Raw genomic sequence first — 11,406 nt, 5'->3', positions numbered from 1 at the left:
TATTTAGTTCCAGTGTTCCACTACAGCTAATTTTAAACTTTGTATTACAGTTCCTGCACTACCAGTTGCAAAAGTGTTGTTTTCCGGCACCCCCTCTTCCCTGAGACACCACGGGAGTTGGCCTCCTCTCCTTACCTGGGAAGAAGGATTCTAGAAACCTGAAAAACTGGAAACATCAAGAGGCTAAAGCTGAGGAAAGCTAACCACAAGAAAGTTTTTATAAAGAACCATTACCTTTAATTGTTTAAAGCAGAAAAAAAATGAGTCTCCTGAAAGAACGTAAACCAAAGAAGCCTCATTACATCCCAAGACCACCAGGAAAACCATTTAAGTACAAGTGCTTTCAGTGCCCCTTTACTTGCAATGAGAAATCCCATCTTTTTAACCATATGAAGTATGGCCTCTGCAAAAACTCAATTACTTTAGTATCAGAGCAGGATCGCGTTATCAAGTGTCCAAAGACCAGTTCCTTGGAGTCCAAACAGATCAATCAGCTTGAATCAACAGTCAAACCAACTTCTTCTAAATCTGTCACAAACGGACTGTCAACTCTCGATTCAAAGCCTCAATATCCTTTTGCAAAAGAAGATGCCAAGGAAAACGTTGAATTACAAAACCAGGCAACAAACACAGCAATTCAAGGACAAAAACCTGCAATTCAGAAGGAATTAACCCCTGCCAGTACTACAACAGAAAGCGCTATCAGCATGCAGCCCCTTTTGGACAGCATTGTAAGGCCCTCGGCTTTCGTTCCAGTAGGAGAACACAGAGATAGTAAAGGCCCGGAAACTAGTGAAGTCTCTGAAATTATATCACTCTCTAACAAAAGTTCACCTTTTCACACGAAGTCTGCATTTCATGCACCAAATCACCCATGGAAAGCAGGCTCTCCTTTCCTCCCAGAGTTTCCACATAAAGTTGCTCCCCCAAAAGGCTTTGGTTCCATTTCACCTTACATGCAACCAATGATTCCCGAGTACTCACCCCATTTTTATGAGCACAGGCTGGCTATCTACACACCTTACTTGATTCCCGGTAATTCAGAGTGTGAAAGTTCTGCTCTGTCTGTCTATGGCACACAAGATCAAAGACACTTCCTTCCCCACCCTGGTCCGCTTCCAAAACCCATAAATCCGTCAGCGTATGAACACTATCGATTGTTCCAACAATATCATTCCACTCCTCCAATACCATATGGGTTTTGTAGGCCAACAGATCCTCCATTTTACAGATTTTCACACGTAGCTGGTATCAACAGAGATCAAAATTCTCATCTAATGGAAGAAACTACCTTGCTGTATCCAGCTTCTTTAAGCCCATCCCAACAATACCCTCTAAGTTCACATAAAAAACAAGCAGATTATGAAAAAGAAATTACATTACTGCATGCCAAAAGTCATTCCAAAGATGACCAAAATGAAAGAGAGAGTGCTAAAATGAGCCCTCTCGCAGGAAGTGCAGCAACAGGCTCCCCTGGCAGACCTAGCCCAACCAACTTCACTCAGACAAGCCATGCATGCGAAGGCTTATTCGACCTCTCGAACAAGACATCTTCTACATCGCTTGGCAAATATGATCAACCAGAAGAAAACTTCACTGCTTTCAGACCTGTGAGAAAAAGCACTGATCAACCAACTCTACTTCAAAGTGTGCAGACACAGCAAGATAGAGGAGATTCACCTACCAGGTAAAATAATAAAATCACTTTGCAAATTCTTGTCAGATTCACTAGGGACACACAAAGATAGATGGACACATTTCATGCAATGCCCCTAAAATATATTTAAATCTACAGCATTGAGATAATTAGTTCTATATTAACTGTGCAAAACACAGTACAACTCACAGTTGCTATAGTGAGTAGACCACTCATTCTCCTTAAATGTATCAGGTATTTCCAATACCATTACTATGCATATGTCCGGAAATTACCTGTGTTACAGCAATGCGTATGGTGAAAGGGACTTGGGGGAGTTAAAGGACAAACAACAAAATTGTCAGACTTCTAGACACATTTTTTTTCCTCTTCCTCCTGCCCACTTCCTCAGCCCTAATTTAAAAGAGCAACTTATAGTGAATTCTCTTTTCTCCTCGTTTCTTTCAGCATTAACGTCACTGATGAAGATTCACATACACAGAACGAATGCCATAACAATGAAGGCTCACTGTCCAACACGGAAGAAGACACAGGGATAGCTCCCCTTAATCTTTCAAAAAAGGCTGACACAAACACAGGATCTATTCATGAGCATGCATACAAAACCACATCCAAAACAGAAAGTCAGAACTTTTTAGAATTGCAAGAGATGCCTCTGAACCTCTCGGTAAAAGATTCCTGTAACACAGTAAGCCTGAAAACATCATTCCATAGTCCATGTCATGATAATGGTGCTGCTACTTCTCCAAACACCGAAAGCGAAACCTCCGGAGCAGATGCATGTAACCCCAAGAACCCTATCAACAGTGCCTGCGACAAATCTTTCACAGCTCACCGTAATGAAGCTCAAGACTTAAGAATAATTGACAGCTGTGATGAACAGAAACAAACAGCAGCTGTAGCTCTCTGTCAGCTAGCTGCATACAGCCCAAGCAAAGTTAGAATGGACAACGAAGGGCAGAGTCCTCAGGACAGTAATGCTTCATGTACAGAAGCTACTCTTAACTCTTCTGATACTCAGGATACTCAGTGCAATCAAAAAGTAAAAGGACAAAAAAGGACAAATCAAAAAGAATCAGCAAAATCACAGCAAGGCACTAAAAGAGTAAGGCCAAATGACTGTAGCAGAGTCTTCACTCTAAGGAAGAGAACAAGAGTATCTTAATACTTCACTTTCCCATGAGTTTCTGGTCATGGAAGCTAGTTATCAGCAACATCATAAAATTTCTACAAACCATCTCTTATTGGGTTTTGTCCATGAGAGGATACATTCCATCTCTCCCATGTAAATAATGTTCATAATTTTATATTAATATTTTTAAGGAACTGAACTTTACCTTGTATAAGCTCAGATTTTGATGAGTGAATTTTTGCATTCATTACTAAAGCCAAAGTACATTAGAAGAATCTTTAAGGTTTTTTGCAATTGTATTAATGTAAAATAACTTTTACAACTTCTTTTCTTAAAAGATGTTTAAGTTCTAGAAACAATCTTGTTCAATAACATACTGTCATAGTGTTTTTCAGGCTTAATTTCATTTAATAGGGTTTTTTTCTTTTTTTTCTTTGAAAGACTTTTTATTTCACTGTGCAGTAGTTTAAATAAGCTTAAGATTAAACCTGTCTACTTAGAATTTACTGTAAAAACTGCTTCGTGTATGAATGCACTTTGTTGTTATGCCGTAACACAAAACAACAGACCAAATTTTGTAACTCGCCAGTTTAAACAAACTGATCCAAACCTTGTATAAGCAAGCTTTTCTTACGTTGACTAAGAACAAGATTCAAATTAAACGAAAGAAAGCCTGCACCAATTTAACAAATGCAGTTTATCTTCACCTTTAGCTGAACCACTATGAAAACAATACTGAAAATCTGAAGATCTCACCAATTTAATCCTCTGAGGTTAGACAGACACTGGGCAACCTTGAAACTCCAAGCCTAAAAGTTTATTTATATAATTTATTTCACCTGAGGCAAACTCTCCTGGTAAAGGTCTTATTTCAGCATACATGTATCACTAATTATCAGTTTCATTATGCTTCTACATCCATCCTAAAACTATTTTCTGCTTCTATAACTGTGTATATAAACTTGCAATTTTTCAAATAAATCTGTGACCTGTACTTAAAATATATCGAAAGTCATTAATGAACACAAATACATTCAATACACTATCTGTAACACGTATTTTGAAAAAAATTTAGTAAAAACTAGATAAAAAAATCAGCAAATTCCATGCCAAACAAGTAGAATTTGCCATGGAATACCAATCAACCCTAAAAAAGGAGCTTCCTTCAGTGAAGGAATTTCATTATGCAGATTAATTCATCCATATGACAAAGCTCAGAATTCCCTCTGCCTTAAAGTTGCTGTCCTGCTTATTCAATCTTCTACAAAGATTTTCACTAAAATAAGGCTCTTCCATTCTATAAACACCTCGTGTAAATTTGCCCAGTGTGCACCATCAGTCTAAGTAAAACAAACACAGACTATTATTCATTTAGAACTATGGGTACGCATTTCTCATTGAGTCATTACTCAGATAAGGGACATCCTCACCTGCCTAAACATTACTAGAAGGTATAAACCTGTGTAAGGAAGCAGAGTTGCGTTCAATGCAAGGTAGGGTTCCCATAATTTTTTTTTTCTAATCTTTTGTACTATGGTGTTTTGAGCTAACAGCTTAGCCACAGCATTGTAAGAAGTTTACCATTAAACAGTAAATTACAGAGGTTACACTTCTGAGCTAAGAAACGAAAAATTAGTGACAATGTTGATCTTTAATCTTTAATAGAGAAAAGCTTTTCCTAAATTATCAAAAGACAAGAATATCAATCTGAATTTGAACAAAGGGACTACGGTAACAGAGAAAGTCCAATTAACTCTTCACCAGCTCTACACAAATACTGTTCATAAAAACAATCTGCAGTGGTAAAGTCTACCTCATCTCCATTCCTCAAATTAAATAAAAACTTGGCTGAAAGGAACCGTGAAGATTAACTACTCAAACAGCTCTCCATACCTTAACTTGATTTCTGTCCTTCTTAGCAGAAATCTTTCTAAATCAATGTCCATAAGCAAATTATTCTAGGGCTCCAGTTCCTCTAGAATATGAAAATCAGTCCTAATGCTTACCTAACTATTCTCTCACTGCAAATTATACCGATTATCTGTAGTTTTGTTCTGGTCACCGAAAATAGTTGTCAACAGTAAAGGTTTTCTTTTAAGAGGAAGAGAATAAGCCTTCAGCTTTGTTTTTTCTCAACCAAATAACCTTAGTTCCTTCAGTCTTTCCCTGTCAGTCTTATTTTCTTTTTTTTTCCTGCTGCTTTAGGCTAGCTTTCTTTAAATAATCTTTCAAGTGTGATGTCCTAAGATGAATATTCTATGTGTCATAATTTTAGTCTTAAGTGAGATGGAAGGATTACCACACTTTGTTTATTCTGTTTATGACTTTTTTTCTCCCCACTCCCATCTTGTTCTACTGAGATAAATAAAATTGTTGATTGATGTGGGTGATCCACATGAACTCTTAAGTCCTTTCCTGTATAACTGCTGCTTAGAAGTGACTCCCTAGATCTTGAATTGTGTAGTTACTTATTCCTAACTAGGAATACTACTTTGCACTTGTCCTAATTTCTTAAATAATTCTGTTGAGGACATTTGGAACATAAGTCTGTCAAAGTACAACACAGTTCCTCTTAACATCACTGTGTTAGCTCTTCTTCCAACTTCCAGAATTCACTCCTTTGTCCTTCTCCAAATTATAATAATCGACTTGGAATTTCTACAGTAATAGTGGACTGGATAACCTACATAAAAGCAGTACTGAATTAGGCAGACTTGCAAATTAAACTAGGATATACTGTGTTTAGTATAACTAGTTTTTCAAAATAATTTAAATGGAAAACAAGGTCTGCTAAAGCAAAAGAAAAAAAAAATTGAGAAGGGACAATGTCAAGTCTGCCATGGCTATTCTGCAGCCTAGATCTGCTCAGCAATAATAAAGGTTTGACTCTGATGAAGATATAACATGATCGGTCATTACCAGTTATATTTTTCACTAGCTGCATCCCATTTTATGTCCAAGTCTTTCCAAATTCTATCCCTACAAATTCAGACTATCCTTTTGTAATCATCCTTCACAATATCATACATTTCTGCCTTCTGTATAACTCACTCTTGAGTATCAGATAACCAGAGGTTGCAGTTCAGTCAAGATAGCTTCTGATGACGTTTCTTACCCATCTTCTTATATAGCAACTGTTGGAATTCTTAGCACTGTTTTATTAAGAAACTTCAAATTCCTATAAAATCATTTTTCCTTGGGCCTTTATGCCTATTTCTTTCCCAGAAAGACCTTGCTGCCATGATTATGTTCACTCCTTCCCTTCCTCCCCTATCTTAGCTTTATATTCTTCCACCCCAGTAATAGAAGGCTAGATCTTATGCAATCTGACAGATTAAAAATTTACGTATAAACCAGTGTACATTAAAATCACCTTCACGGGCAGCAATGTATTTTCATTGCACTTCTGCAGAAAAAGAAGGGTGTGAAGGATACAACTGTCATCCCCATTCTACTAGATATACAAAAACTCAACCTAAAAAGTGAAGAGAGATAGTTTCACAGTACAGGTCAAAACACTGACAGGACTGGGATTTACTCATATCTTTTGCACTCCTATACAATATCAAACTTGCATGAAAGTTCCAGTTTAAATTAACAAAAATAATAATCTATTACACGAGGCTATCCTGATTCCTGGATAGAGGTATACAGTTTCAGTTTTGTTAGAACTAAAATAGAGGCTTACCTTTGGATGACTTCCCATTCTTAAAGTTGGGGATTTTTTTAACTGTTTCTTCTTTATCATACAAGGGCAAAAGTAATTAGAAAAGGGAAACCAACCAAAGGCTAGCTGCAAAAATTCCCACACGCAAAACAGACACTATATTGGTCATGAACTCTTTTCATGGAGACAGAATAATAAACCATATTAAATACCGTATTTTACAGTTTCTTCTAGAACAAGTCAACAGATCTTCAGAATAGAAAATATCCGCCAACCTAATGTACTGGTATGAAACACCAGTTTCAACTTTTGTTCAACACAGGAGTGCCAAATGAGAACAAAAGAACCATCTAGCCCAAGACAGTGCTGTAAAAGTGCCTAATAGTGGCCATGTACTACTCCATTATGCTTTTGTCATTTCAACTCTATCAAAAAAATCGAGCAAAATCACAAAACAGAGAACTACTACTTTCACATTAATATCTCTGTACTTCCATGTATGTTGATATATACAGAACACACAAAGAAATAATTCCTCTGCCCTGTTACTTTTTTCCATCCTGATATTTCAAAAACCCATTAAAAACTTAAGCAGTTCATTGTATAAATTCCACGAAATTGGCCTCTGAAATTTAATCAGAAACAAACAGCATAAGCTACTAACTTTAAAGTGCAAGTTAGTCATCAATTATTTAATATATTCTATTTAAATAAAGACACTGACACAATATAGAGACATACAGAACTATTTTTATGCAACTGTACAAAGAAACATGGGAGGGAGGAAGAAAGAAGAAAACCCCAAGAACCTAATTTTATTTTGGAAGGAAAAATTGATTAAGTATAAAAAAGGCACACCCAAGACAATGCTTTTGACAGAAGTACCTTAAATATCCCCACAGGTGTATTTTTTACTCGAGAATTCAACACTACAGTCATTATTCAGCACACTCACATCAGCAAATTCCAGTCTATTGCCACACATTCAATCTCTAATACTATAAATTGTTAATTCATGAACTTACTAATATTCAGCAACTACAACTCACCATCTGAAATTCGGGAAGGGAGTAACAATCCTCTTCTGCCTAATTCAGCCAGAGCCAGGCATCCACCATGCCACGCATTGTCTGTTTCCTGGAAACTAATTTTAGAACAAAGACAAGTTTTCTTAAGACTAGCCTTCCCTTTTCAGATTTCATTTTTCATGGTGAATTCCTAACATTTTAAAAAACACATAATCCAAACCAGCATGTGTTTATTGTGTTATTAATCCTGTTAGACTTCTAAAATATAACAGCAATGAGTTGAACATGTTTTCTTTCCCATTTTGTGCAACATAAGTACTGCTATAAACATTATTAGATAAGCAAAAAATCCATTTATCAATGTAACTATAACCTCAATAAAGAAGAATACAGTACCTGAAACTCATCCACAAGAGGAAAACAACTTTCTAGTACACTAGCAAAAGATGCAGATTTACAAAACATAACCAAACGAACGAATGAATTTAGTGCCAAACACAGTCCTTAACTAGCAAAAGAGGTTCAAGTGATAGTTTCCAAATAAACACATTACATGAGCTTATGCAGTAAACAGTGGTGTTTATCCACCTTTAAAAAAAACCCTTAAAACACAGCAACTTGTACTGAACACAGCAAAAAACGGTACACAATTTTTGGTGGGCTGGCAGATGAAGGAGTGAAAAGGGGAACAGCTGCGTGCTGCATGACGAAACATGCAAAAAGTTCATTTTGTATTAAACTAGGAACACGAATCTAAGAATAAAACATTGAACAGACACACAAAGCTTTGTCTCTGCCCAGTATCCTGTCTCTGACAGGGACCAATAGCAGATGCTTCGCCAAAGACGAAGCATAAAGGATCATTCACTTATTAGCCCTCTCCTAGCTTTGTCAATCAGCAGTACGGTGACTTCCCAAGCCAGAGGTTGCAGCCAGAATGTCGTATTTAATAACCTCTGAGGGGACTCTATTCTATTAATTTGCATAATCCTTTTCTGAACTCCCTTTACACTTTTAGCTTCCATAACATCCTGTGGCAATGACTTCTACAGTTTAATTATAATTGCGTGAAAATGTACTTCCTGATGCTTCCCAGTTCTCACATTATGAGAAAGAGTAAATAGTAAACAATTACCCGCTTTCCCTTTTTATTTCATATTTATGGTATCTTCATTATACCCCTCCACTTCTTTCCACTTGGAAGAATTCCCATCAGTTAAATCACTTTTCAGCAATTCAGTTTTGCTATCTGTTCCTTTCCTAACAATTACTAACGTTCCATTTGCCTTCTTTTTTCTGACAGTTGCTGAGTACTCCGCTGACATTTTGACATCCCTTTCCTGAGTAATAATAACTGTTTTACAGATAGCTGCATTGCTCCCTCAGTGCATTAGTTTGTATTCATTAGACATTGTATTTTGTATGTCATTTACTGTCTAGTTACTCTACTTAGGCTTCTATAATATTTTCTTTTCTGTCACCTTTAGTTTTCACTACATCAGCTAACTTCAAATCACCAACTTACTTGCTCACCCTATTGCTTCCCTTTTTTCCAGGATCCTTTAAGAGTATCTTGAACAGCACAAGGCTCATGCAGACCCCTGCGGGACTGTGCTGCTAATCTCACCACCCTGTGAAAAATGATCATTTATTTCTTCCCTGCCTCTAGTCTTTTAATCTATCTACATATAAGAAATCCTTTCTCTTATCCAAGAGATATAACTTAAAGTGCCTCTGGTGAGCAAGTGACTTGATTTTTATTTTGGTCGCTAGATATTTACTGCAGAGAATACAGAAGAGATTCCCTTTGTCCTTGTCTACATTTGTTCCCAGGTGTTTCTGAAGAAAGCAGGTCACTCAATTACTAGTTGGATTACTCATCCCTATGACTTGAAAAACAAGGAAAGAAAACACAGTGAGTACAGGCCTTTGAAGCTCCAGGGATAATTGAGATCAGCAGCACCTCTTAAATTAATCACTGTAATGCAGTGGAAGTATCGGCTAAGTACTTTCCTTGCAAGTTTTTAAGACATTATATTTTCCTTTTTTGACATGTTATACTTTGAGCTGATACTTTTAATTTGTACTCACAACCAATATGAGAAATTTTTTTAAAACTGAGTACATCTGAGTGGCAAACTGAAAATTACCAATATTTTTTGCCAATAAAGAAATTATTCTTTTTGTTATTAGCTTAGTCTAAAGCACTAGTTTAGATCTTAAAGCTCAAGTACTCAACGTAGACCTGATGAGCAACTTGATATTAAACAAAGCATACAATACTTGTTTAGTAATTTAGTTCTTTCATGCAGAAAGGACTGGATGCAGGAACAAGACATCGAGCAATAAAGCTCATCAAAAGAACATCCTAGCAACTATATGCGATGAAACCAAACTTTCAGCTAGCCCAAAAGCCTCTCTCTCACACAGCTAAGAGTACATTCCTTTGGTATAGGATAAAGATACTGCAACATTCTCCAAAACGCTTCCAAACTCTGGCAGATTGTGGACAAGTCTGCAGAAAAGAAAAATGTTTTTTTGTTCAGGCAAACAACATCCTGCAGCAAGAAGTTTTTACCGTTTAACTATATGCTGTGTGAATAACCACCACCTTTTCTGTATTTCAAACCTGCCACCTGCTACTTTACTTTGCTTCTAATAGTATAAAATCTAGAGGGCAATCATTCCATGCCATTCATGATTTCATAAACCTCTATTATACTCCATTTGTTCCTCACTCTTCCTAGATGCTTTAACCTCCCCTCACATAGAGATTGCTTATCTCTGGCGATCCTCAGAACCCTTAATTTCCAATTCTACTATGTTTCTGAAGATGCACACAACACTGAAGGCATGAGCACACCAGAAATTTTTAAAGCAGCAAGTTAGTAATTTTTTATCTTTATTTTTCCAAAGTTCAACGTCAGTCCTTCCACATCGCTTTAGAATGGGGTCAAGATGAAGCATTAGGAATAATTTCTTTATTTAGCACATTCATGCTTTAGAAGATTTTGAAATGTGGGAGAAGGGCAACAAATTTTACAGATTTTTACATCTGTCTTCCTAACTGTTGTCCTCTTGCTTCACAAGCAGACATGTTTTCAGATGCATGTAAAATATGAAATAAGATTTTTACCTAAAACAGTCCAACAGAGACCCAATCACGTCATCAGCTAATTCTTTTGGAAGTCTTCCAGTTATTCTACCAATTCTATAGAAGTGGTGGGAAAAAAAGGCACAGAGTGATTCATTAGTACTGCATTTGATGAGTAAGTCCAATAAAAAATTCAGTTACTGGAAATTTACAATAAGATGACTGACTTCAAAAAGACAATGTACTACCCTAAAACAAAAAAAGCAAAAACTTGAAGCAAAAGCTACACAGTAACAAACTTAACACAGAAATACATTTTTTTAAAGTGGAAGAAAAAAACACATTTTGAAGACATGCTACTTTATAGCCTTCAAGTCAAGTTTTATCCAGAATGTTTATTTCCAAACCCATCTGAAATTTTGCTGAAGACTAGCCCAATTTCATACGCACCCAGAACAAGACACAAACATGGCTTTATACCATGAGCTGTGCTAAAGCCATTTGAAGTAACTGTGAATATTGACAATACACACAAATTAGCAATCATGGATTACATCAGACTGTATTTCTATGTTGCTTGCTTTAATTTATTATTTGAGAGTAACCATAAAAAACCTACCCTTTTGCTGCAGACCACCTGACAATAGTGTCTTTGTCTTTCAGTCCAACCAACAATTGCTCTGCAGATAATTTTATTTAAACAAAACAGATTATTCTCATTTAAGAACAGAAAGTTTTCTTAAAATGTTCAAAACTCATTTTCCTCTTAACATAACTGCCCCCTAGTTTAAATAAAAATATTTGTATCCAGATTCTTCTATATGTCAC

At 36.3% G+C, this 11,406-nt stretch overlaps 2 protein-coding genes across 2 annotated transcripts in view; one reads left to right on the top strand and one right to left on the bottom strand.

Annotated features, from left to right (window-relative positions):
* TBCD (tubulin folding cofactor D) overlaps positions 1-11,406 on the bottom strand; it is a gene marked incomplete at its 3' end in the record, with an annotated part of 106,669 nt that overhangs the window by 70,122 nt on the left and 25,141 nt on the right. The window contains exons 11-13 of the mRNA XM_010288713.1: positions 11,198-11,258; positions 10,621-10,695; positions 7,506-7,600 (exon numbers count right to left, since the gene is read on the bottom strand). Of these exons, the coding sequence (XP_010287015.1) occupies positions 7,506-7,600; positions 10,621-10,695; positions 11,198-11,258 (231 nt within the window). The remainder of the gene's footprint in view (positions 1-7,505; positions 7,601-10,620; positions 10,696-11,197; positions 11,259-11,406) is intronic.
* Positions 261-2,822, top strand: ZNF750 (zinc finger protein 750). The gene is made up of 2 exons (XM_010288701.1): positions 261-1,687; positions 2,105-2,822. The coding sequence occupies exons 1-2, from the start codon at positions 261-263 to the stop codon at positions 2,820-2,822; spliced, it is 2,145 nt and encodes a 714-aa protein (XP_010287003.1).

Source organism: Phaethon lepturus, unplaced genomic scaffold (assembly GCF_000687285.1).
Source record: "Phaethon lepturus isolate BGI_N335 unplaced genomic scaffold, ASM68728v1 scaffold22060, whole genome shotgun sequence".
Lineage (NCBI taxonomy): Eukaryota > Metazoa > Chordata > Aves > Phaethontiformes > Phaethontidae > Phaethon > Phaethon lepturus.
This window is presented reverse-complemented; position numbering and strand designations above follow the sequence as displayed.

What these genes read in the sequence shown, in the direction of transcription:
- ZNF750 (XM_010288701.1), top strand. Translation starts at nt 261, where the DNA reads ATGAGTCTCCTGAAAGAACGTAAACCAAAGAAGCCTCATTACATCCCA. An exon ending in AGAGGAGATTCACCTACCAG is followed by an intron (nt 1,688 to 2,104) that starts GTAAAATAATAA and finishes CGTTTCTTTCAG; the next exon opens with CATTAACGTCACTGATGAAG.